Source organism: Mustela erminea, chromosome 12 (assembly GCF_009829155.1).
Source record: "Mustela erminea isolate mMusErm1 chromosome 12, mMusErm1.Pri, whole genome shotgun sequence".
In the NCBI taxonomy this organism is placed as follows: Eukaryota; Metazoa; Chordata; class Mammalia; order Carnivora; family Mustelidae; genus Mustela; species Mustela erminea.
This window is the reverse complement of record NC_045625.1, coordinates 9,613,928-9,640,673: the sequence shown is the minus strand read 5'-3', so window position 1 is coordinate 9,640,673 and position 26,746 is coordinate 9,613,928. Positions and strand designations below refer to the sequence as shown.

The 26,746-nt window shown below is 50.5% G+C and overlaps 1 protein-coding gene across 6 annotated transcripts in view; it reads left to right on the top strand.

Annotated features, from left to right (window-relative positions):
• The window catches only part of GAPVD1 (GTPase activating protein and VPS9 domains 1), an 80,735-nt gene extending 71,224 nt beyond the window's left edge, over nucleotides 1–9,511 (top strand). For all 6 annotated transcript variants that reach the window (XM_032308719.1, XM_032308722.1, XM_032308723.1 and 3 more), the window contains 3 exons: nucleotides 1,520–1,592; nucleotides 3,132–3,329; nucleotides 4,539–9,511. In XM_032308719.1, coding sequence (XP_032164610.1) covers nucleotides 1,520–1,592; nucleotides 3,132–3,329; nucleotides 4,539–4,679 — 412 coding nt within the window. In that variant the 3' untranslated portion in view covers nucleotides 4,680–9,511. The remainder of the gene's footprint in view (nucleotides 1–1,519; nucleotides 1,593–3,131; nucleotides 3,330–4,538) is intronic.
• The last annotated feature ends 17,235 nt before the right edge of the window (nucleotides 9,512–26,746 follow it).

The window sequence follows — 26,746 nt, the reverse complement described above, 5'->3', positions numbered from 1 at the left end:
CCAGATAATCCTTTATGTGGGAGGCGGCCATGTGCCTTGCGGGGTGCTTAGCAGTGTCCCCGGTCTGTGCACACCAGGTGCCAGTAGTACCCTCCGGCTGTGGGAACCAGGATGTCTCCAGACACCGCCAGATGTCCCCCGGGGGCGGGGGGGCAGAACCACCGCCTGCTTGATGCCCGCTGTGTGCGGTTGTGTGGCGAGCGTCCTCCGGCGCCGCGGCGTCATCGGCTGGTGAGAGCAGGAGTGTCCCGCTCACAGTCACTGCGCTCTCCCCTCGTCGAGCACAGCGCCTGACTTCTGTATGCTCGATACCTCTTTATTAGGAATGAAAAGCTCTACGTTTAAATATCAAAAAATATCTGGAAATGTATGGTTCTCAATAAAGCTGATTTTAAAAAATAATCCTAAAAAGAAGTCCTGAGAAGAAATACCTGGAGTGGTAACGGGAATTATATTTTGGATAATGAGACTGGGGATGATTTCGTATTTTCCATTTTCCCTTTTTTGCATTTTTCTGGAGCACTGCTGTACCCTCTTTCTGCCCCCAGCAAAGTGTCTTCTGTGCCCCTCCCACCCTGCTCCCCCCCCCCACACCCCGCAGTAACACTGGCTTACTGTGCCAGGGGCTCTCAAGGGGTCCACGTGATAAGACCTTGGGGTGACTCACGAGTGGTTTATAGATGGTTTCTTTCATGGAAATGCTAAGATTTTGCATGTATGTTCTGTGAATGCGTTAGGATTGTTCCAGTCCGCCTCTCCCACTGGTTCATGCTCTCAGAGGTACAGCCAAGCTTCTGTATTTAATTCACCAACTGGGACCTGTTTTCTCTCCAGAGACCAGTTTTGGGCTTCCAGAACGGAATGAACAGTTAGGGACATTCACACTGTATTTACTGCAAAGAGGAGCTTTGAAGCGGATTACTTGTATGCTCTCCTCCACAGCACTTCTGCACGTTTTATAGAGCAGACAGTTAACACAGTGTTTTGGAAAGAACAGTAGAAACCAAGAAAACTGGGTTTAGCCCCTGCTTCTAACCCCTGTGTGACCTTGGGCAAACCCTTCACCATTTTAAGCCCAATTATTTTCATCTATGAAATGAGAGAGAGTTTGAGTGTTCTCAAGAGCCCCTTCTCTCTCTCATCTTCTGTGATCTTCGGTTTTTGGCTTTTGATCCCTCTGCTTCCTCGTGCTTTGTACTGATTAGTGTGTCCCGGTGGCTTCTGGGCTGGGCCTCCTCTCTGTCCCTTGGAATGCTGTCCTTGGCTGGGAAGGAAGGGCTTCGCTCTTCTTGTCCCCACACAGCTCCCTTAGCATTTCTAAGCAGAGCCGAAGTGTGAATCTTTTTTTGACAAGACGGAATACTTACAGCTAAGAGATACTCTCCGCTGTAATTGTAATCTCTTATCTTGAAGCAAGTCTAAATGTTTTAAATGTTTTGAGAAAAAAAAAATCAGTTATGACTCTGTGTGCCTTATTATGTGAAATATGTATTTACGTCTGTGTTTTGGGGGTTTGCAGGGTTCTTCATGAACATATTCAGAGACTGTCTAAAGTAGTGACTGCAAATCACAGAGCTCTTCAGATACCAGAGGTAATGTAGGTGCATACGGCCTGGGCGGTGCTGGTAGTTGGTCCATATACCCTATGCGTGGAAACAGTGTAGTAAATTACAAAACACAGTTTGCATTAGATGTAATTCTAACTATAAAATTCTCAAAGGTCTAGGATTAAAATTGTCTGGCATGGAACGGCATGTCAGTGGGGAGATGAGGAGGCGGAGGCCGTGTGGAGGGCCCCGAAGCCACTTGGCCTCCCGCCACAGTGCTCCCCACGGATGTGTTTTGTTTGTTTGTTTGTTGTAGAGAGAGAACATGATGGAGGGGTCTGAAGGAGAGAGAGAATCTTTTTTTTTCTTTTTTTCATTCTTTTTTTTTTTGTTTTTTTTAAGATTTTATTATTTATTTGACAGACAAAGATCACAAGTAGGCAGAGAGAGAGGAGGAAGCAGGCTCCCCGCTGAGCAGAAAGCCTGATGCGGGGCTTGGTCCCAGGACCCTGGAATTGTGACCTGAGCCTAAGGCAGAGGCTTAACGCACTAAGCCACCCAGGCGCCCCGAGAGAGAGAATCTTTTTTTTTTTTTTAAGATTTTATTTATTTATTTGACAGAGAGAAATTACAAGTACACTGAGAGGCAGGCAGAGAGAGAGAGAGAAGGAAGCAGGCTCCCTGCTGAGCAGAGAGCCCGATGCGGGACTCGATCCCAGGACCCTGAGATCATGACCTGAGCCGAAGGCAGCGGCTTAACCCACTGAGCCACCCAGGCGCCCCAAGAGAGAGAAAATCTTAAACAGGCTCCGGACTCGGGTCTTGATTTCACAACCCTGACGTCATGCTCTGACCCAGAATATGAGTCAGACACTTAAAACCAACTGAGCCCCTCAGGCGCCCCCTCCCTGGATGATTTTGTAGTCCTATTTCTGCAGAAAAGTCCCATTTGAGTAAGGGATCTGGTGACACTCCACAGAGTGTGACAACGATTATTCCAGGGGAAGAAGTTAAATCTGAATGTGATGTCAAAATTACCTTGTAGTGTCATCCAATTTTTACAAAATAATAGGGAAATTTCAGGTATTTTAGCTTTCTGGTTGTTTTATTAAAATCTCCACTAATGAAATATTGATTAGCATGAGTTTTTAAATTATTTTTTGATTTTTTTGAGTCTGTTATTTTTAGAGCTATTGCAACAATGTGCAAATTTTTAAAATTTTTTTCTTTCAGAAGTAGCTTGTTTGGGCTTTTAGAATCAGCTACTACGTGTAGAGAATTTCCATTCTACTTAGGAATTATTTGAAATTCTTTGAATTCTGGATTTGGTGTTATTGTATGTCCTTTCTTCCATTAATGGATATCTGGGTTACTTTATTTGACAATGCAAAGCAGATTATTTAAAAGTTTAGAAGTTAAGCTTTAATCTCGGTGGGAGAGGAAGGAACAGCAGTCTGGCATTACTGAAGAAAGGAAAAGGCACCACGCTTGTCCTTCTGCTTCCTGGCACCCGGGTTGCTATAGTGGCTTCCTGTGGTTGCTGTTGGATTCACGATCTGCCTGTCTGTCTCTGGTCCCACTTAGGTTTATCTTCGGGAAGCCCCTTGGCCATCTGCACAGTCGGAAATCAGGACAATAAGTGCTTATAAGACCCCCCGGGACAAAGTGCAGTGTATCCTGCGCATGTGCTCCACCATCATGAACCTCCTGAGTCTGGCCAACGAGGACTCTGTCCCCGGAGCAGATGACTTCGTGCCTGTTTTGGTATTTGTGTTGATAAAGGTGGGCCCCTCGCTCTTATTAATGAGAAGAATTTATTTGGCATTTCTGAGCAGGCTGGTGCAGGGCTCCGCACACTCCAGGGACCTCAGCTCTTCCAGTCCCAAGCTCTGTGTTACCCAGAAAGAAAGAGTCTTGTGCGAGGTTTTGTTCTGTCCAGAAGTTACGGTTTTCAGAAGAAAGAATAGGAGGACCAGATTGCTAGATGAACGTTTCCAGCTGTTAGGTGCCTGAGGTTCTTGGTTGGGGCTTGGTTGTAATTACTGAGCGAATGAAGGAAGGAAGAATAAGGGCTCTTGTTTTATAATTGTGCCATATTATTTTAAAACATACTGACATCTCTCTCTTTTTTTAAAGATTTATTTATTTGCAGTGTCGGGGGGCATGAGTGGGGAGCAGCTGAGGGCGAGGATCTCAAGTAGACTCTGCACCGAGCACAGAGCCTGACGTGGGGCTTGATCTCACAGCCCTGCGATCATGACCTGACCCAAAATTAAGAGTTGGACACTCAACTGATGGAGCCGCCCAGGCTCCCCCTATTTGTGGTATTTCTGCAATCCGAACTCTTAGCTCAGGCAGCAACCCCCAGGGGCCGTGTGCGCTCAGCCTTCGTAACTCCAGCTCTGGCCTCGCTCTTGTCTCCTCCACGTGGGGCGCCTTAGTTCGGTGCAGGGCCCCTTGGGACGTGTTCTGAGGCACAGGCCTTGCCTTCTCCCAGCCACTTAAAACACCCATGTCCGTTCTTTTCACAGGAAGACAGTGAAAAAGTGAGAGATGTTCTGTGTTACCTCTGGCAACAGAGGGTATATTATCTTTTTAGTTTTTTTCTTTCTTTGCTGATTCTATCCAGACTTAGAAGTCACTTGCCATATGGCATTTTTTTCCTTATCTAACATTTTGGAATCCTGGGATGTTGAGTAAGTCTGCTGGGATTAGTTCAGCCTCCTTCGGGACCAGTAAGCTTCAGTGACTTACAAGGTTGGAAAGCTCTAGATAGCCCAGCTGGCATTTGAACCTGAGTTACCTTTCTAGTATTCCAGTGTTGCCCTTAGTGGCTAGGTGTTTCATCACTTCCAAAGAAGAATTTGGGGATTATTTTCAAAAAGGACTGGCATCTCTTTCGCAGAAAAACATTTGAAGATGTTCACTTAGATGATTTTTGCAGAGCTATACATCTTGAGTATTTGACTCTCTCATTTTTCACTTCTCTAGGCAAATCCGCCCTGCTTGCTCTCCACTGTCCAGTATATCAGTAGTTTTTACGCCAGCTGTCTGTCTGGAGAGGAATCCTATTGGTGGATGCAGTTCACAGCAGCAGTGGAATTCATTAAAACTATCGATGACCGAAAGTGACCAAGACCAAGGCCCACCAAGGCCTCAGACTGTTAGGCGGGCAAACAGATCTCTTAGAAAATGTACCAGCTGCTTTGAAGGCTGAAGATTGTTTTTGTATAATATTGTACAGCATTCAGACATTTTAAAACAGATCTTTACTAAACAGATTAATGAGCTAACAAGCAGGTTCTCTTTTCTTTGGGCTCTTTTCCTTTCTGTTGCATATTTGGTTATTTTCTTGTCCCAAGTAGAGAATTAGTACTGCAAAAAGGGACCACATTTTTCAGGTATTTTGAAATATTAAAAAACAGAGCAAAATCTAGAAAATTCCTAGATCTCCACTCATGGATACCCATTCTTTCCTTTTATTTAAAAAAAATAAAAAGAACAGTACACCTCTCTTTAGATGCTGTCTAATCTTATATGCATCTAATGGAAGGAAGATACCAGTTGCACTGAGAATGATAATGGTGGTGACATTAGTGGCATTATCTATAAATACACTCACCGAGATGAAAAGCTAAGAAGGAAGTGTAAATATAATATATATTTATATTTGATGTAATATGGACATCTTCAGATTCTAATAAACAAGGAGTATTGCTGATAGTAGGCTGTGATGTACCCTCTTGTGAAATGGTTTCCTGGACAAAGTTTAAGCTGAGCTTAAAAGCAGCAAACAAAGACACAGAAATATTTATTAAAGTGGAAAACAGTTTCTTGAACTTTCTAGGTGTGGAGTTTGATGCACAAGACTGCCTTTGATGAGGGTATACTCACTTAGACATTCCTCACCACGGACGTCTTTGAGCCCACAGGAGGAAGGAGGTAGACCCTTTAATCGCCACAAATTGCGTATGAAGGAACAGTAGACACCTAATAGGTTACTGTGGTACTTCTTATCTGAAATACTAGATACAGTGTAGAAACCCCAAACTGAACTCCTTTCAAACCTTTAATTGTAATATATTTTTGATGATGATTCACATTGAATGACAGACCAGGAATTCAGTGAATGTCATTTTTTTAAAAACTGATTTGTATTGTCTGCTCTAGTGATACAGGTTTTACTAGTGATAAACTATTTTAACCAACCATATTATTCTTATGGAAAAAAGTCTATTTTGGCAGGTTTCTGTGCCTTTTATTTCCCTCTTCTGAACAAAAGTCTATGTTTCTGTATTTTGGTTTGATTGTATATTGATAATCAGGAGTGGGTTTTGGTGTCTGAGAAATTGGCCATGGAGGCACACCAAAGCTTCAAGCACAAGTCCTGTACATAAGTCACGACTGACTGGTTTCACTTTGTACATTTCCTAAACATGGGGAGCTGCTTTTATAACACACCTGGTCCTATACTTTGAGTCCCTTGTTGCGGGCAGCCTTTCGAGGCATTTTTAAGGGAACTGTGACAGACAGCCTTGAGCAGATGAGTACAGAGGCTGTCTACTTCTCTCCAAGACCTCTGTGTTTAATTGTGCCTAAAGAAGCCAGATTTTCTTTATGCCTCCACCTCTTCTCATTCATTTATTTAAAAATACCAAAATAACAAGTTGCATAGGAGCGTGGGATGTGGTTTCTGCCCTCTAGAGAGAGATCAGAATTCAACTAGTACTACAGAATGCCCTTTGGAATGTTAGGCCAAGCACTCTGTGTGGACTGTCAAACTTGCCTAGGCATTAGATTGTCAAATCCTATCATAACTACTTTATGAAACAAACAAACAGTCTGACACAATTTCTAAGACCTAGGGGGAGTCCATTTACTTCAGCATTTGATTCAATAAATGTTAAGTTGATAGAAGACTTGGAATAGTTGAAATGCATTATTGTGGGATTTCCTAGAGATTTTTTTTTTCTCCACATGGTTGCTACACCTCTGCTGTGTTATCACTATGGAAATAAATGTGAAGCTGTGGATGTGGCACAGGGCTCTTTTCTGTGGAGGAGAAGGCGGTGAGTTGGGTGTCTGGTTGCGCTGGAGGCAAGAGGTACGAGCCAAGCGGTGCTGGAACCAGTGGCGAGGGTAGAAGCCCATAGACCTGGCGCCAGACGATACCTCAGACAGGCAGGGGTTTGGGTCTCGCCTCAGGTGCTGGCCGGGCAGCGCAGCCCCGCTGTTTAAGGGGCAGTGACGTTTCCCTCTGGAACCCCCATGGGGAGCACGGACAAACCAGCATTCCCCGCTGCCGGTGTGATGGGGCATGACTAACCCCAGTGTTGTCTCTGAGTAGAGGAATTGGTAATGGCCTGGCCGTGGTAGAGCCTGGGACAGGCAGTGATTTGATTTCGCTCCTTCAGGAATGAAGAACAGTAGCTCTTTGGTTCTTATGACACTTCCTCCCAGGACCTGTATGAAGGATTTGTGCAAAAGTATAAAATCACCCACAGGAAAACATTCAGTAGCCACTGATTATTACATGGAATTTGCAGCAATAATGAATGTTAAATGGAGAGAGAGTGGCTCAGTTCACTTGTGTGTTAATGTTCTGTTTTTGGAAAACAGTAATAGGAATACAGATTGTCTTTCCTTGTGAAATTATTTTCTTTTTCAACCTGGTTAATGTTTCGTTTTCTCTCTCCACTTTAGTTCACATCTCAGCCGCAGTAATTGCTTTCTTCTGATTTTTCCTTTAAAAACCTGCTGATGGAAGCTTTTTTATACAGACTTTAAATCGCTGTAGTAAGAGAATTAGGCTTTGTGAGGGATTGAAAATAGACATATTGCATGGTTTTTCTTTTCCTGTTGTGACCTGGAAGCCTTTGCAGACTTTCAGTCTGTGTCTTGCCGAGGTGCGTGAGCAAGAGAACAGACACCGCCCCGGATGGTAGCGAGGCTGTGCCGAGACCCTGTAGCCGACTGCGCATGCCTGTCCAGTGCCACTGTTAATTCACGGCTGTCGGGATTCTAATTTGGGCCAAGTCAAGGTCAACTCCATTTTTTAAATGGGGGAGGCTTTAAAGATTCCTTTCTCTGATGTGATTGGGTATGGAAAGGGGAAGTCGGACCACACTTGTTCAAAATTACTAGTGGATTGCATAGAAATGATAGAAATGTGGGGTTAGCTTCCTTCATGTGTGTCTTAGACTTTCTCTTCCTGTCTCTCCATATCCCCTTTATTTCTTTAAGGAAAAGTCTATATTTGCGGTCTTTAGTTCTTTTAAGTCTGGTGGGTTTATTCTGTACATAATTGCCATGATTTGGGGGTGGGGATCAGAAACAATCTTATTGACGCTCACAGAATTTTTAGTAGATGAACAGTGATGACATATTCGAGATATTTTGAATGCCAAAATGCTTGAGAACTTTGCCAGATTAATACTTAACATGTTTTAGAATGTAGGTTACTGAAGAAGTAGGATGACCAGGAATAGCTCCATTACTCCTGGGAACACTCGGAGAATGGAAAACAGTTTGCTTCAGTGTCATGGTTGGTGTGGAGTCACCGTGGGGCTGGTGTGTCCCACCGGCCTACGCTCAGCAAAGGTTAAGCTCAAGAGGGAGGAAGTCCTCTCTCCTGGGTTAACAGCGCAGACAGCGTGGGCAGTGGCCATGCACCTTAAGAATTCACCCTGCCGAGCGGATACGCTGTCTTACTTAACGGATTCTTGTGCTTCGCCTGTATTAAAAAGCGTCGGACTGCCTCTCCTTGAAACTGATAAAACCTTCTATAAGCCTCAGTTAATGAGCTTGCACAATCTTGTATATGTATAGGAAATTCCTGTCTTCCAATGTGACGACTAATGTATGGTACCATTCTGTAAAGCTGATTAAAAAGGGAGAGCAGTAGAATTCCCTGGATTTTATGTTTCCATTAACTATTTTGTATGCAGAAGTAGTTTCGAAAGTTTCTTTGACTTCAAATGTTACTAATTTCTCCATGATGATTCACACTTGTCTTTTTCATTTGAACCTCTAAGGATATTTGTTAAGTGTGGTCCAGGAGGGAATGCGCGTGAACTCACGGTTACTAACGCGATGGTGAACATTTACTGTTTTCACACAGTTCGTATCTGACCCTCGTGTTTGGTAGCTACTCATCAGCCCTAGTTCTGCGAGCAGAAGTCCCCGTTCCGGTATTCCCTGAAGCCTTTATTCACCTTTGCGGCTGAGGGGCGGTGCTGTTAGACCAGGAGCCCTCGTCACAGGCTGACTCTGCAGGCTTCCTCCACTGTCAGAAAGGTGCTTGCCCTATATTGATCACACCTTGTTTAGAAGGAAACAAAAAATTTCAATGGGGGTTCCATTTGCATCCAGTCTGCTCAGTATTAAAATTAATGCTATCACTTGCCTAAAACTGAAAATTGAATTCAGCTTTTCTTGCCAACTTGGCATTACCTGTGTGCTTGGACTTCTGTTATATTTGTACCCACTCAACCCCTCTCTCCAAGTAAGTGGCTCCATATGCTTTCCCGAAGGATGCTGAGCTGTGACACTGTTGAGCTAGGCTTTCCTGTAGGGCCGCCCGCCTGTAAGACATGTCATGATCCTGAGAAGCAAGATCATTTCTCAGAAGCACCTCTTGGCTATGAATGTGTCCTCTGCCTAGAGATGTAAAGATTCATTGAAGAGCTTTTGCTTCAGTCATTTCATTCCAGAAGAATCGTTTTCCATCTTCTTGGGGGTACCAAAATGCAGTATGTAGACTTAAAAAAATTTTTTGACCAAAGAGACCAGAAAATCTCTGGCCGTGGGGATCCTGAAAACATCTTCCACATTTGGGAATAGCTCTCAGTTCCGAGTCATTGAACCTGTTGTAGATGCTGAACATGAAAACCACAGTAGACTTATTTCTGTTAACTAGGAATTCAGCATATTGCTGGCCAAAAACATTAAATTTTATGTTCCTGTGAAAAGAGTATCTGATGTGATTTTTTTGAAGAAATCTCTATGCTCGACGTGGGTCTTAAACTCACGACCCTGGGATCAAGATTTGCGTGCTCCACCGACTGAGCCAGCCAGATACCCCTTCTCATGTGATTTTTAAAAAATAGGATATTTTCACCTCAGCTTTCCTTACTCCTCTTAATTTGTAGGTTTGACAAAAGCTTTGTAAGCAAGGCTGTTCTGTTGACTCATATATGTAGCCGCTGATGTTTCTTTGCCATTTCTGGGGAATTTAGTCAGGGAATCTGTCCTGACTCTCTCTGACCAAATGAATGACTTTCTCTGGGAGTGGGACCCAAAATTATGCTCTGTGGAGTTCTGTAAACCATTGTTGTCCAAACTTCCCTCGAGAATCACCTAGGACTCTTGTTTGTAAATCCAGGTTTATTAAAGATGGAACCAGGAATCTTTACATCTTTGAGTGATCACGTGGCTCTCGCTGTCTGAGCTAGAGAGTCAGGAAAAGACTCAACGTAAAAAAAGAAACCTAGAAGCCACCTTTCAAAGACCTGTATTACAGGTACTCAATCAGCTTTTAAGACGTGAGTCTGAAAAAAAAAAAAAAAAAGGACATGAGTCTGAGACTGCTGGCAGCTTGGTTCTGGGAAGATCTGGGAATCGTGTGCATTCACCGGGGCAGGTAGGTCAGGACCCCGTCATGACAGGTGGAAGAGACACAGCCAGTCACGGTAGTTTCTCCAGCAACAGATGAGATGGGGCGTTGAGGCAATCCTGAAGTGTACCAAGGAGGTGATGTCAGTCAAAAGATGACGTGGCACAGATACCATCATTCCAGGCAGGTCTCAGAGATGGGCCTATTGGTATTGGAAGGACGGTCTGGAGTTTATGTGGAAGGGACAGTAGGCTATGGGGAGCTCACGGATATGGACAACGGAAGGTGACCAGCAACCACAGTCCTCGCTGATTTCTGAGTGAGCAAATGGCATGGAATGGATCATTTTTACTTGACCATTGTGTGGTAGTCTCATTTCCAAATCATGTATAGTCTTTATAATTTTTAAGGGCAAGAATTAAAAGTATTTTCTAGAAAAACAAAAGTAAGTCCTCCAGGTGACATTCTTATGGAAGTTCGGGGAGCCAGCATTTCACAAGGCGTGAACCAGGGGCCCCTCTGCACCACATACCTGGGGATGTCCATAACCTTGGGATCTCACCCCCTAACCCTTGAATCAGAATTTCTGGGGTGGGTGAGGGGGGCCTCCAGGAATCAGCATTCGTAGCAAGTCCTCCATGTGGCTGGTGCTCGGAAAAATTTGGGATCCACGGCAAAAAGTGTTCAGTTCTTAAAGGGTTGGCTTCAAGTCCTGCGAGGGTCACAGCTGTGAGGAAGGCAGGCTCTTGTAATGGAGAGGAGCTTTTGCCGGAGGATAGCTCTTTATTTGCTGAAGCCCCGGTGTTTTCTTTACTCACAACCCGTGTGGTTATGTAAAAACCCTCTTCCCCAAACCTCAAATGGCTAAACATACCCAAGAGGATCCCAATGTTCAACTCTCGTTTCAAAAAAAAAAAAATACTTGTCTGGTCTTCGTCCCTGCCCTCACTTTCAGGTCTCCTCGTTTCTTTGTGTTTTGTTTCTGTTCGTAACTGGGGTCGCCATGTGAAGTGACGGCATCGGTTCCAGCAGCCCCTGCCTTCTGACTGGACCTTTGCTCCCAAAGAGCAGCCTGGGCCTCGCCCTGCTGGGGGTGAGAGAACCTTCACTTCTCTCCTCCCCCATTTCGGGGCCCCGCGGTCACTTTGTGGCTTCCAAGTCCTGGATTTGTTTTCCTCCCTCCTGCCCACCTCACTTCCTGATCACCAACAACCCCGTGTCCCTCTTTTGTGGCGATGCTAGTGACGGAAGAGTGGGGAGTGGGTCCGTGGACGGGGGATGGAGGCAAGTGTGCAGGGACAGGACAGATGGCAGAGATAATGACCTCCTCCCAGCATCTCCTCCCCCACAGAGCTGGACCACACCCACCAGCCCGAAGAGGGTTTTCTCCCTCCCGGGAAGACTCCTGGCACCTTCTGAAAAGCTATGGTGCTGAGTGGTGTTTGGTCGTACATCATGGCATGTGGACCAGTACCTGGTCCGGGAGCCTGAAGACGGCTCCCATCTTAGCTTTGCCTCTAACCAGACCCAAGGCAGGTGACCTCTTCCTGCGTTGAGCTCTATTACTCAATAACTCCTCCAGTCTCTGGTTCGGTCACGTGTATATTATGATTATATATATATATAAAATCTTGAAATTAAAAAAAAAAATCTTGAAATAGTTCTGTGCTGTCCTCTCACTGAGGGATGGAGTTAGAGTGCACAGACCGCAGAGGTCACGGAAAGGGGGCAGCCCAGGCTGGGCCCCTAAACATTCCAGACACGCACAGTCAGCCTCTGAGCCCAGAAACCACGCGAAAGGAACCCAGTTTTAACTGAAAGGCTCCATTGTGAACCCACATCTGTTGTGCCGTGGTCATGAATACTAACGACCGCAGAACAGTTTCTGCAGCTTCCCTTTGAACCCTCCCGGGTCTGGATACGTCGTCAGTCGGTAAGTGCCCTGTGGTCCTGCCCCTGGGGCTCGTCTCCACTGCCCCAGCTCCGTGTCTCCCAAACCTCCTGAGGTCTCCTGAGCAACTTCTCCCGAATGTGCCTCCACCGCCCAAGCTGCTTTCCCCCACCTCTGTTCTCACGACCGCCTTTCTCCTATGTGCCCTTAGAATTAAGTCTGATCAGATCCTCTTCTGCCTAAAACCTCTCTTCTATTTTGGTTCCAACCTACTTTTCAGCCTTATGTCTGTCCTTCTTCTCCAGCTGCACCTGGGGCCTTGAAACGCTCACCTCTGCCCCAAACTGTCACGCTTCGCCCGCCTGCAGGTGTCCGCCTTCCCTGAGCCCTGCGGTCTCAGCGGCTCTCACTACCACTCCAGCTTCAAAGGGAGGAAGGCAGACTCCCCAGATGCCCCCATCCTTCCCTCCATCCCCAGGGAGGCCGCATCCCCTGTACACTTCTCTGCAAAGTAGCAACCTCCCTGGAGCCCATGCTGTCCTAGGGGACTGTCCCACCCCAAATGGCAGGTGTCCCCAAATGTCTGCAGGTGGGGGTGGAGGAGAGGAGAGGCCCTTGTTAGCTCCTCGGCAGGGGGATTTCACTGTCTGTCTTTCTTTCCCGAATTCAGCCCCTATGGGGACAGAGGCTCCCCCTCCCCCACCTTCACATCCTCTGGGAAGACACCTCACCCCAAAACCCTTGGCCTCCACCTCTGTAGCCCCAGCTGGTGAGGAACTGATAAGGAGCCTCACACCCACCGACGTGTGGACACACCCAAGTGTCTGCAAGGCACTCGGACTGTATGCTCAGCTTCCTGGCCAAGGTCAATGTCTATGGTCCCTGGAGGATCAGGCCTGGGGCCCAGGACACCTGGGTTCCCCAGCGGCAGCTGGTCCTCAAGTCTGGAGACACCAGGGCACTTGGCTGGGCCTCGATGTCTCCTGCGGCTCACCCCTGGCTGGGCATGGGGTCCCCCGGCTCCAGGCTGCCCGCCACTGGGGTGCTTCCCCTGGGGCTGTCCCAGGGGCGCCAGGGCTGGGGTCGTGCCCTTCCTCCCACTTCTTCCCTTCCTGTTCCAAATCCAGGTGCCAGGTGGCTGCCACGCAAAGAATTGGGGTGGGCCCTGCTGGGCCGCGTGGAGCTGAACCAACGGGCTGATGGAGTTACCAGGAAGAGGGAGCCTGGGGATGCCCTGAGGGACCGAGGATAGGCCACAGCGTCACCTCTCAGGCATGCGCCCCGACGGGATGGAGGGTGTCAGGTACCCTGCTGAGCGCCTGCCCAGCCCGCTCACACCCAAGTTCTTGCACAACCCTCCTCGGGGCCTCGTTCCCTGGGCACTGGTCAGTCCTTCTCTGTGCGCTGGGGAGGACCATATCTATTAACTCCCGGGTGAGGGGCTACAAAGCAGTGGGCCAACAGTGTCATGCCTGCCTTCCCAGGCTCTTCTGAGGCTTCCCCGGGGTGGGAGCCCTGGAGAAGGACTGGGATTTGCTGTTTCCTGGGCTGGTGTTAGGCGGGCCGGTTTCCTCCCAGGCCCCTGCTTTGCTGTTCCTTGGGTGACATCTTGTGGCCAAGGACAGGTACACACCATCGGCGGAATAGACTTCCTGGTGCAGGCGCGGTCAGGCCCTTCTGGAGGACGGGTCCATGCCCAGGAGAGCGGCTAGGTTCCTGGACACGGGAAGCACCAACCAGTCCCCTCCATCGGTCTTTCAGCCACCTCTTTACTGGGACAGTTCTAGACAGACCCCGGGACTCATGCACGCCCCCAACGCTCGATACACACATATGCCGGGCTTCCTCGTTGCCCGCCCAGTGTTACAGCAAATAATAACCATTATTCTCAATAGTGAAAGGGTTTTTCTTTTCTTTTGATGTAATCTGTACAACTAATGTGGGGCTCAAATTCACAACCCTGAGATCAAGACTCGCACACTCCACCTATGAGCCAACCAGACACCCCTAGAAGGCGTTTCTATAGCAACCTAAGGGCATGGTTATTATTCCCATTTCACAGATGGGGCAGCAGCCCCGAGTCATGTAGCCAATGAGGAACCAGTTCAGGACCTGCGCCCAGCTCTGACAGGCTTCTAGGCTAGACGGCCTCGCTGGACAGTCTAATTCCCAAACTATGGGGACTTTCGCACTCCATCCTTCAGGAAGGAACCACCAACGTGTCACAATAGCACCTGGAGCTCCGGGACTGTGTTCATGTACAGGCACAGTGCTGAGTGCTGTACACACGTTATTTCACACAAGCTAGGTAGTGCAATGAGCCCCATTTTCCAGATGGGGAAGCTGCGGCTCAGAGAAGAGAGGTTGTTCAAAGCCATATAGAAAGTGAATGACGGAGCTCGGAGCTGATCCAGGTCTGGCGGATTCCCAAGTCCTTGTTTTCAGCTACTGAGGGGTCCTGTCTGCCGCTCCGCAAAATATCATCCCAACAGGATTAGGGGCAGGGGGCCCTCCTATGGGGTGGAAGCAGAGGGAGTTTTGCAAACTGTAGAGTATGGTACCCAGGATCGTTCCTTACCATCCTGACCCCGCTGCCGGGTGGCCTCCCCATGCCCAGCACGAAGCCTGGCACCCAGCGGCCACCAGCAGATGGGGCTGATCAGGGCTCCCTGGAGCCAGGAAAGCCCACCTCCCCACTTGCCCACACAGAGCCAAGTCCACTTCCCAGAGTCAAGGCCACGGCAAGGACAGAGGGAGCGTCTCCGCCTCCCCATTCGCCTTGTTCAGAAGAAGGGGTGACCTTCGCCGCCTCCTCTGTTGTAACAGGCTAGCACCTGGACTCCCATGCAGGGCCCGCGGGGGGAGAGGGCCTGGTTGCTGGGGACCCCTCGCAGACCCCTGAGAAAGCAGCAGGGCGGGCGGAATATAAATGCGGCCGTGAACGCAGAGGAACAGATGAGAGAGAGCCTCCAGGTGACTGGGTGGAGAGGACCCACCAGGGCGGCCGCCTCCTCTCTGTGCACAGATTGAGCCCATGATGAAGATGAATGGAAACCCCTTTGCTGGAAAATGTGGAGGCAATCAAGAATGCTACCTTCGCCGAGGGGCCCTCCCACCAGCTCTGAGCAGGAAAATGTTAGGATTCGGAATTTCAGCAGCGGCCACGTGGTTAGCACGGAAACCAGGCAAAACTCGTGACAAGCGACCCCAATTACAGGATAAATGATACAGGCCGCCCGTGAACTTGGCAGGAGTTAGCGGACTCAGACAGCGGCGGCGGGCGGGGACCGAGCGGCCCCCGCAAGCGATGACAGCTTGCTCCATAGAAAGGCAGCCCGGATAGGTGACCACGGCTGGCCCCTGCCTCGGGGCCCTCAGTGGGGCGGTGTTAATGACCAGAAGACCTTCGAGCCACGGCTGTGGGAATTTTGAAGGCTGGTTTTGAGGGGGAACGTGGGAGATTGTCCTGCGGGTTATCTCGTGTCTGCTGATGAAAACAAACCAAACTTGTCAGCTTCCAAATCCCACACAGGGAAGCAGGGCTGATGAGGACACTGTGTCTTCATTTTCCAGGCCGAAAAATCCCAATTTTTCTCAATATGTCCACCGCAGAGCAATACGTGATCGTTCGGTCGCGTGCAAGGTGGACCAGGAGGAAAGGTTTGCGGAGCGAATTAATATTGTCGACAAAATTGCAGGGGGCATGTTTAACTCACTTCAGGTGCTCTAGAAGATTCGCACAATGGATAAGCTAATTACAAATCATGCCTATTTATTCATTAAAAAGGGCCTGGGGGAAATTCAAAGAGGCAACACTGTCTTAACTTCATTCAATTTGCAGTCTGTGATTAAACGGAACACAGCTGCAAGACTCCAGAAATGCTGCCTGATACCCGCCTTCTCCTGGTTTCGACTGACCCCTTTTCTGGGGGCCTTTTCCACCTTCAAGCAGGGTCTCATCCTCCTTCTTCAGCCCTTCGGACGCTCGCTGGATACTTGGGACTTTGGGCAAGTCCCTTTGCCAGCCCGCGTCTCAGTTTCCTCATCTGCGAAGTGGGTTCATGACCCTCTGGGTGTCAGGATTCCTGAGGAATGAGGAGGTGATGGATATTCAGGGGCTGTTCAGAGCTCAGACCGTAGCCGTGTGGGGACAGCCTGCTTTTCCTTCCCTCTCTGCCTCCGTATACCGGGCTGCTTGCCCTCCCAGTGCTGGATGGAACCGGCCTGACGTCTCCCACCCATGACCCTGGGGGTCCAGCTGTCCCTCTAGGGCACGGTGACCACCAACTGCCTCAATTTGCCCAGGACGGAAGGGTTTCCCGGGATGTGGGATTTGGGGGACTAAAACTGAGACAGTTCTAGGCAAACCCAGACAGCTAGTCACTCTTGTGCTCAGAACCCCACAAAACTCTCCTTAGCGATGTGCCCTAAAATCAGTGAAAAACACCTAGCTTTATCTTCAGGCCTTGCGAACGTCTGGGAAGCCCAAAGGTTATTTATTATCATTAGTAAACTACAAGAACCAAACAGCCAATGTTTGCTTAACATTTTCCAATTCACGAAGTGCTTTTAATTTACGGGATGAGTGTTTTGGGGCTTCCTCTCCATGTACTCAGCACCCACTCGCTGAACCCCCAGATTTGGATGTGGGAAATCGGAGTCCAGGGGCTGTGGCACGCTCTTGGCCCTGGTCCTCTGTGAGGCCATGCATCCTCAGAATCCGCAACTGGGCTCAGGGTGCTGTTTCTGTCCCTCCCTCTGCCTTTTTCAGAGGCTTCCGTGTCTTAGAAAGGGTCCCTTTGCCCCAGAGTAAAAGATTAACCTGCACCATGTGAGATTACCCTCTCCATGAATCCCTCCCAGTCGGATTCGGGCAGTTTCTTACGGCTCAGCCGGGTACAGTAGTGGTGACTTTCAGAAACGGAGCAGGTGGAGACGCTCTGTTTCTCTGAGCCTCTAGTTTCTCATCTGAGGAATGGGGATATTAGTCGTTTCTATGTCTCAGCCTTGCTGTGGGAATTAAATGAGATCGTCCATGCATAGCATTTCAGTAATGCCATATGGGGCACAGAGCTGGTGTTCTCTGAATGAGGCTTCCTATTTTTGGCTTGTATCTGAGTGTGCCCTTCGTCCTTCCGAGTTGCCTGTGGTCAGCCACGCGGCAGGCAACCCACAAAACGGTGGAATGAAGGAGCGGAAGTAAATACGCACATTTCCCAAATGACCTTGAACTCACACAGGCCGCATCCCCCTCTGCCAACCAAAGGGCTCTTCCTCTCCCCACCCTCTTCCCTTGGAAGCCTCTCAGTAAAACACCCCATTTCCTATGGCTCCCCTCGGGGGACCTGATGGGTTGTGAGACATGTTTCCATCCCCCCTATGGTTTCCAAAACATACAAATCATTCTGGCTGCACTTCTGTGTTTCATTACTAGGGATGCACATTTGAAAACAGAGGGTGAGGTTTAAAAGCAACATGCAATTTTTATTACATATATCTCCAAATCTGCCATTAGGCCCGTCCCCATGGTGTTATTGACCTTGATTCTTTCTCATTTGCATCCTGCATTTTTCATCCTTTGGAATATGGTGTTTTGGGACTTCTCCATCATTAAGTGGATTTACAGCAATTTCCCTGTGTGTTTTCTCCAAGGGATTCTGTTATGAGATGCACATTAAATCTCCATTAATACCTCATTATCCGACTGATAAGATTACCATGATAATGAGGCAGAAATTCTAATTGTTTCACTTCTTATTGTGCCTTCCATTTAATCCTTTACTCTACCTGGAAGTTGTTCACGAGCTGGTGAGCACCAGGCTGAGAAAGACTTTCCAAACAGAGGACCAGAGGCCGGGGTGGTTGTGATCAGTAGTGACTGGGGGAGAGAAAGGAGGTAGGATAGTGTTTAAATTAATCACATTTCCTGGGCAAAAAGTTTGGGGGTGGAAAGCCATCTGAGATGGGCCTAGTTGGCTTATGGAGCTCCTGTCGGACACACACACACACGCACACGTGTCCACGTGCACATACGAGCATGTGTACGGATGCGTGAGCACGTATTCTCACACACACATCACCACTCGCACATGTGCACATAGGACACATGTCTGAACTCCAAGTTCAAGAGAGCCTCACCTCGACTTCATGCTGTTTTCCCACTGGTCTGGACCCTCTTCTAGACCTTTCCTAGCTCTGGAGCTCTCTGTGAACCTGCCTTCCAGATTGATGAACTCATCTGACCAAGGGTCAGAAGCACTGAGCCGGAAGACACTGCGGGGGCAGGAACGGAGGGATAGAGACAGCGGGAGAAGGGACCTCTTCCAGGTGGAGCCTGTAAAGCGGGACTGTCTCGGAGGGCCGTTCCCACCGGGACATCACTGCACGCCCCGACAGTCCCCGTGTCCCAAGTGTGCTCATCTGCTCCAGGTCAACTCCCACCATCTGTTGGGGCGGGAATTTCCCTGAGACTGTCCTAGCGACACTGTCCCCCTGCTGCTCCCCAGAAACTCCCCGAGTGGGGTTGCTTGTACTTTCGAGGACACCGGCTCTTCTTGGCCTTTATCCTGCCCTTGTGCTTGGTGAGCTGACTCCCACCCCCACGGGAGACCTCCCTTGAGGCGGAAAGAGCATTTCCAAAGTTTCTGCAGAGATTGGGAAGGGTGGTGGCTGCAGGCGCGGAGGGTCTGTGGCTGGAGAAACAGCCTGTCGGTGGGCCCAGCTCTTTGGGCATCTGGAGGCCTGGCCGGTCCTGGAAGGCAGGGAGCTGACCCGCTCGCACAGCCTGGAAGGGCAGCACGGCTGCGGGGGCCACACTGTAATGACGTGTCCTAGGCTGGACCAGATCTGATGGCCCTTGGGGTCCTGTTTTCCAAGGCAGCTGTAGAGCCACAAATGGCCGAACTGGAAAGCCTTCCTGGGATCAACTCGACCCCGCCTTCTAGGGGTTGTGAATAATGCTGCTGTGAGTATGTCCGAACGTGTCTTCAAGTTCCCGCTTTACATCCTGTAGAGCAGCCCCCAAAGCGAGCTTGTGGGGTCATATGGCAACTACGTGTTTCATTATTTGAAGAGACTTTCCACCTTCCCCGAAGTGGCTGTACCGTTGTACGCTTCCACCAGCGACGCACAGGTGTCCCAGATTCTCTGCTTCCTGAACAACACTTGTTATTTTCTGGGGTATTTTGTGTATTTTAAACAATAGCTGTTTTAATGGGTGTGGAGTGGTATCTCACCGCAGTTTTGATTTTCATTTCCCTAGTGATTAATGGTGTTGAGCATCTTCTCACGTGCTTATCGGCCGGGTGGCTCTCTTCTTGGGAGAATTGTCTGTTCAAGTCCTTTGCCCATTTTTGAATCAGGTGTTTGGTTTTTTTTGTTGTTGAGTTTGATTTTATATATATATATATGTGTGTGTGTGTGTGTGTGTATGTGTATATATATATGTATATATATATATGCACTCATTCATATACATTCGAGATGAATTCCTTGTCAGATATGTGGCTTGCGAATGTCTTCTCCCTTCTGCAGGCTGTCATTTCACTTTCTAATGCCTCTGTGCTAAGGATGTATTTCTTCTATTTCTTTATTTTATTTTAAAGATTTTATTTATTTATTTATTTGACAGAGAAGGAGAGTACAAGCAGGGGGTGGAGCAGAGGGAGAGGGAGAAGCAGGCTCCCTAATGAGCAGGGAGCCCGATGTGGGGCTGGATCCCAGGACCCCGGGATCATGACCTGCACCGAAGGCAGTTGCTTAACTGACTGAGCCACCCAGGAGCCTTTTTTTTTTTTTTTTACTTTTTATTATTATTTTTTTAAAGTAATCTCTACACCCAGCATGGGGCTAGAACTCGGGACCGAGAGATCAAGAGTCACATGCTTCCTGACAGAGCCAGCCGGGCACCACTCCCGGGATGATTTCTACCCCTCCCCCAGAGTTGGTGGGCTTTTCTGTTTGCTTCCCCCAACTGCAGTGGGTCTGGGGGCTTTTCCTGCTCTGTTCTCAGCTCCTTAAGGCTCTTGTTTCATAGGGGAGAGGGTGGAAAAGGCTTTATGCCTTTCCCACAGGGACTGGCAATCTAGGAGGCCTCTCGCCCTGCTCCCAATCTTTCCTGTGAGCGTAGATGACGTGCTTGGAGGTGAGCCTGTGAGTGGGTATGAATTCCCCTGTGTCTGTAGCTCCCGGGTATTTCACACCGAGAAAGGAGCATGACTTGGGGCTCGATCTCACGACCCTGAGACCATGAACTGAGCCGAAACCGAGCCAGATGCTTCCCTACCGAGCTTAGAGAAGCCTTGATTTTGTTCATTACCCACCTTTATAGAAGCTGTGCGTCTTCTGTTGGGCTCTCCCTAAGTACCCTCAGTGTGCCAGACTCCGCCAGGCCCAAAAGGGGGCAACACAGGAGCAGGCCCTGCCCTCAGGGAGCACACAGCTGTCCCGCTGGATCTTGTCGGAGCCTCTCAGCGGCCGGAAGCATGTGCAGTTCCTGTCCCTACTGCCCCGTGGCAAGACAGAGCTTTGGAGGGGGAGGCCGGCCCACCAGAGCTAGGGAGGCAGTTCGGGTCCTGGTCCAGCTGGCCGCTGAGTCCTGCCCGGGGCTGGCGTCCAGGGCTTTGTCCCTGGACCCGGGCTTTCCCTCCTCTGAGTCTTGGTTTCCTCCTCTGTAAAATAGGAGTAGTTTATCCCCACCTTGCAGGAGCTTGGGAGGGGTCCACAGGGCCAGGCCCCTCATAAGAGCTGAGCTAGGAGGGAGGAGGCTGCTGTGCTGAGAGATCAAACCCCCCGGGCAGCGGCTGCCGTAGGCCACCATGCTCCACCCAGACCCGGCTCCGAACCCGCAGCCCGGCCGTCCCGCAGCCAGGCCGTCTGCCTTGTGAACGCACTGAGACCAGCCTGCTGTGAGTGTAACAACGGGACCCTCCAGGCAAGATTTGGGACCGCGCAGCGCCCGGGTAGCAAATCTAGACTCTCAGCCACTCTTAGGGGTGTGATTTATCTCTCATCCTCTGCCCCCCCATGTTGAAGTCCTGACCCCCATAACCTCCGAATGTGACTTGATTTGGGGACAGGGTCTTTACACTGGTAATCAAGATAAAATCTTTAATCTCCTTTTATGAATGTGGGAAGGTGGAAGGGGCAGTGCAGATCCTGACGGCGGGGCTGGGGGAGGGAGGGCTGGGGGGACTGAGCGGCGGGGGTGGCTTAGAGAACCCTGCAACCGGGCCTGAGGCCCTGCGGCCCTGACCACTCTTCCCAGAGGAAGCCTGATCTCGAGGGATCTCAGCTGATCTACAGGTCGCCTGGAGAGTCCTGGGATGAGAAGCACCAGGGCGCCCTGGGGACCAGAGGCCCCTTGTCCCAGGCTGGTCCACCAGGGGTTTGGCTCACATCACCCACCACGCAAACCCCGATTCTTTCACTCCCCTCTGCCCTCCCTCCCAGAGTCACAGTGCAAGGGGCCTCACCTCAGGTTAGAATACTTGATAGCCTCTGTAAAGACCCCGTCCTCGAATAAGGAAGCCATTAGTCGTTGGGCCCTAATCTAATCTGACTGGTGGAGCCCGGTGTCCTCACAGAAAGGGGGATTTGGACACGGAGAGCACACGAGGAGATGAGGTGTTTCTACAGCTGAGGGCCACAGAGATTGCCAGCAACCACCAGAAGCTGGGGAGAGGCCCCCCCCTCGCCCCCAGCCGCCGGAAGGAATCAGTCTGGCTCACACCCCAAGCTCAGCCTTCTGGCCTCCAGAACCAGTGCTGGGATAGTAAGGTTCAGCGGTTCCCCATCCTCTTTGTGGTACTTACCACAGCCGCAGAAACCGCACTGCCTGCCCTGGGGAGGGCTTGGGGGCCAGGCTGACCCTGGGTCCTCCCCCCATTACTTCCTGGGGTGCCTTGGACAAGTTACTCACTTCCTGGAGCCTGGCTCTCCTCATTTGTGCTGAGGTGGGGAGTGTCCCCGCCCAGCCACCCCGCAGGCTATTCCCAATGTCACTGAACCACGTGCCCTCAAGTTTAGAGCTGAAGTGTCCCCCTTCTGCTTAGCCTGGGCCCTGCTGTCCTTTAGCCGCCACCAGACGCCACTGTCCACCCCTTCCAGGCCACGGCGCAGGGCCCAGGCTGCGGTGGTGGTGGCGGCGGCCGTGGTGGGGCCAGGGCGCCAGCTATGCTCGCCAAGATCTGAGTCAGGTGTAGCGAGGCCCCAACACCTGCTTTGTTGTCATTTGTTTGTTCTTGTTTTTTTATGGGGGGCACTGTTCCCCCCAAAACAGATACTTCCGGAAAGAGAAAGTCTGGAAGCTGGAAACGTTTTCGTGGGTGAGCCTTCCTGCCCCCTTGTGTACAGGTAGGGAAAGGGCTTGGCTGAAGGTCTACAGAGGTGGGGGGCGGGGGGACAGCAGGTAGGGCTGGCAGGGTGGGCGGGGGACCTTCGTGGCATGGGGCCGTGTCGCATGAGTTTCCTCACGCAGATAATGTTCTCTCTCTGCCTCCTCCCCCGGAGCTGCCCCCCCGCTGCCCTTCTCCACTCTAGGAGCAGACAGAACTTGCCTTGTCCGTCTCTCACCACTGAGCCCTGGCACAGGGGTCCCTGGAGTCCATCAGGGTCCCTCCTGAGCCGCCCAGAGTGCTACGGGCTAAGAGGTTTATACATACAGTTAGGCCTGACACGATGTGGAAGGACCTGGGAAAGTGACCCTCAAGGAGAAACCGGAGGGTCCCAAAGGACCCCGGCCAGCCCATCTGAAGACCGGTCAGCAGCAGCTGTTGGCTGCAAAGGGGACACTCAGGGACAAGTCTACACGGGGCTGCTGCTAATGGGGGGCTCCGCTCTGGGGGTCTGTGGCCGCAGGGTACACGAGGCACACAAAGTCCCCTTCATTCATATAGGGGTGATGTTTATTTCCCTTCCGGCTATGAGCGGATAGTGCTTTAGGCAGAGAAACCCACACGCGGAATCAGTGTCCACGCCAAGTGGAACGAGGGGCTCCTCCTCCTCCGACGGCGGGGGGCTGCTGCAACCCACCTGCCGCCTGCCGTCTGAGCTCCTTGGGGGGCGGTAGTCCGGGCGGCTCAGGAGACGCGTGCCATGGTCTGTGGAAGGGAGAGGCTCTCCCGGTCCCTGGCGTCTAGTTTAGGAAAGGGGGCTGGGTGGTCGGCAGAACCCCGAAGGTGGATGGGAAGGTATGTTACTGGCCCTGCCAACTGAGCGTAAACTGCTTCGATCAGAGAAGGAGCCAGATGTCCCGAGCGGCTCCAGCAAAGAACCACATCTGGAACGGCAGCTGCAGCTGGAGGCCCCACCTGAGCGAGTTTACGATGCCTCTTGCCGTCCCGCGAGCTCCATTTGTCCTAGGTGAGTGGAAGGGGACGCAGTGGGGGTAAGCCCGCCGGCCTCGTGCGCGCCTCCCCTGCGGGACCCGGTCCCTGCCGTCCTTCCGGGAATGCAGTTCGCCTCCGCTTTACCGTTTGGCAGGGTTGGGGTTTCCATGTGGCCCTGCCTCCCACGAGAGCCCTCGCTGCCCAGGTAAGGAGCCGCCCATGGCTGAAGGTACCCATTCCAGCTGTGCATTCCCAAACTGGAAAAACAACCCTGAGCTCTGTCCAGGGACCCACTGGGTCCCCGAGAGCTGGAGCTCAGCCAAGTGACCCTAATGACCCAATGTGATTTTCTGCAGTATTCTCAACATATGGCCACACATGCTTGGACATGTCTCCCCTTGAATTGGGGGTCCATTGCCATACACATTTTCCTGTTGACGTGAGACCGCAACATCTTGTGAGGCACTGGTGTGCCCCCGTGCCTCCTCATGGGTCACACCTTGTACCCAACCCCCTGAAACTTGCTGGGTCTTGAGTCTGGTTCTACATCGAGAAGCATCTAGAAATAAGGGGGGTAGAGGGAGATTGTCTTGCGGAAGATCTCACCTCCTCAGGAGAGGCCGTTAGGGTTTCTCCAGGCGTAGAGAGAACACGTGGCTCTTTACTCAGACCTTGCTCTAGAAAGCTCGGAGCTCATCTTCGTTTTTCTGTTTTCCAGGGCACTTAGAAGTCACCAAGAAGCCCCATGGGCCCTCCCTTTATTTCCACTGACCCAGGCCAGGCCCGCATCTGCCTGGTCACCCAGACCCCGCCATAGGCCTTGACTGTAAGATCTCCAGAGTCCTCTGCACCCCCTGGAATGCATATAATGCCACCACATCTCCTCAGAGCAGAGAACCAATGCCAGAGTCCCATCCTGAAGGTTCTCTGTTCTGAAGTGTGGCCACGGCCAGTAACTACCACGCCGGGGTTGGTTGTGAAGGAAAGTCACTGTGACTGTTATGGGACAGGGACTTATTATGCTTATATTATATTAGTCTTGGCATGACTGTGAGGCAGGGTAACGGGACACGAAGGCCCAGAGGGATCCTTGAGGTCTGAGAAGGAGCCTTTCCCCCGGGCAGCCCGCGGAGCTGGATGTGTCCACGGTCTCTGGGAGCAGCTGTCCCTGGGGGCCGCTGTTCTCATGTGAAAGTGAGGTCTTCTTCTTCTTCTTTTTTTTTTTAAAAATATTTTATTTATTTGACAGAGAGAGATCACAAGTAGGTAGAGAGGCAGGCAGAGAGAGAGGAGGAAGCAAGCTCCCTGCTGAGCAGAGAGCCCGACGCGGGGCTCGATCCCAGGACCCTAAGATCATGACCGAGCCGAAGGCAGAGGCTTTAACCCACTGAGCCACCCAGGCGCCCCGAAAGTGAGGCCTTCTTGACGAGGGAGACTGCACTGCTTTTGCTAACTTCTCCAGTTATTACCCGCACTTTTTAGACACAAGAATAAATCTCAGAGAAGGGCACAAGGCTGCTGGTGGCAGTGCCAGATTTCATGGGCAGCTCGGTCTGATTCCAGGGACCAATAAACACAGGAAGCCGTGCGCTGAGTAAGAAGAAAGGAAATCAAGGGAAGACTCCTGTGAGTTACTCATTTTTAAAAATTTTTTAAAAAGATATTTATTTGTTTGAGAGAGAGAGAGAGTGAGAGACAGCATGAGAGGGGGAAAATATCAGAGGGAGAAGCAGACTTCTCATGGAGCTGGGAGCCCGAGGCGGGACTCGATCCTGAGACTCTGGGATCATGACCCAAGCCGAAGGCAGTCACTTAACCCACTGAGCCACCCAGGTGCCCTGAGTCACTAATTTTTAAATTGTTTTTTATTAAGCGCACGCTGCCCTTACCCCAGGGCAGGCCCAGGGCTCATTATGGCAGTGCCCCTGCTGCCGTTTGCCTTTCTTGAAAGGGAGAGAGTGGGCCTCCCAGGACCCAGCCCAGGGGCCACCTTGGAGTCTGAGAGGGCCTCTCAGGGCAAGCGTCCCCCTCACAGGGGTCATAAGGACGCTTCTGGAACAGCGTCCCTGGGCTCAAATCCCAGCTCCACCCTCCACCACTTACTCGTGCTGTGACCTTGGGCAAGTTATCTCTCTTGGCCTCAGTTACCCCATCTGTAAAATGGGTTAATAGTACCTACCGCACAGGGCTGTTACAAAGTTTAAATAAATTAATATTTGTAAAGAACATAGAACAGTGACTGGCACATACTAAGTCCTACATCAGCAAGTGCTTAAACACCCACACAAATACACATACACAAGTGATAGTCAGAAAATGTTTGAGAGTAATTTGAGCAGCGCCTATCAAACTTTTAAAAAAAAAAAAGATTTTATTTATTTGACAGAGAGAGATCATAAGTAGGCAGAGAGGCAGGCAGAGAGAGAGGGAAGCAGGCTTCCCGCTGAGCGGAGAGCCCGATGTGGGGTTCGATCCCAGGACCCTGAGATCATGACCTGAGCCTAAGGCAGAGGCTTTAACCCACTGAGCCACCCAGGCGCTCTGCCTATCAAACTTTTAAATGAGTAACAATGCCGCTTTGTGGAATCAATCACAGACACACTTGTACAAATTCGTGATGAATATCGAAGAGTGTTGACTGCAGCATAATTTGTGAAGACAAAAACCCAACCCCCCCCCCAAACTGGGAAACAACACAGATGTTTATCCAAAGGACAGAGGTTAAATAAGAGAACGTACATCCCCAGGTGGGCACTACCCACGGGGGAAAAGAATATGTTCCATATATTCTGTTGAGTCATCTGAAATTGCTAACATTTGGCCATTTTTGAGTTACACGAAGCAGTAACACAGCAATTTCAGATGCTTCAAGCCAAGAGGAGGCCCTTGTCCGAGAACAGACGGAGCTGCCATAACACACAGACCCGCACACGTTTGTTGCCGGGAGTCCCGGTGCCAGGTTGGGGAGGGACATGAATTGAGTAAAGGCGGAGAGGGGCTCGCCTCCCCGTGGTGCTTCGGGGCCCCGGGCTCAGGAAGGATCTGACCTCTTCAGCAGGTGTGTCTCCGAGGCCGTGGCGTTGCTGTTTCCCAGCAGGAAGGGGACGGGCACGCAGGAGCCCGGGACACAGGCCTACAAGGGTCACCCTCAATAAATGTCAGCGTGGCAGGCTACCTCCCGGAGGCCCCCAGGGCAACTGCGTTCCAGTGGTACCCCAGGGAAACTTGGCAGGTGACTGTGGCAGAGGGTACCTCCGCACATACATCGGGCTGTTGACATACCCCCATCCCTGAAGTCGGGCAGAACTTCAGACATGCAGCAGAATCGTTTTCTGTCAGTCTCGACGGTTGCACTTGGAACCCAACC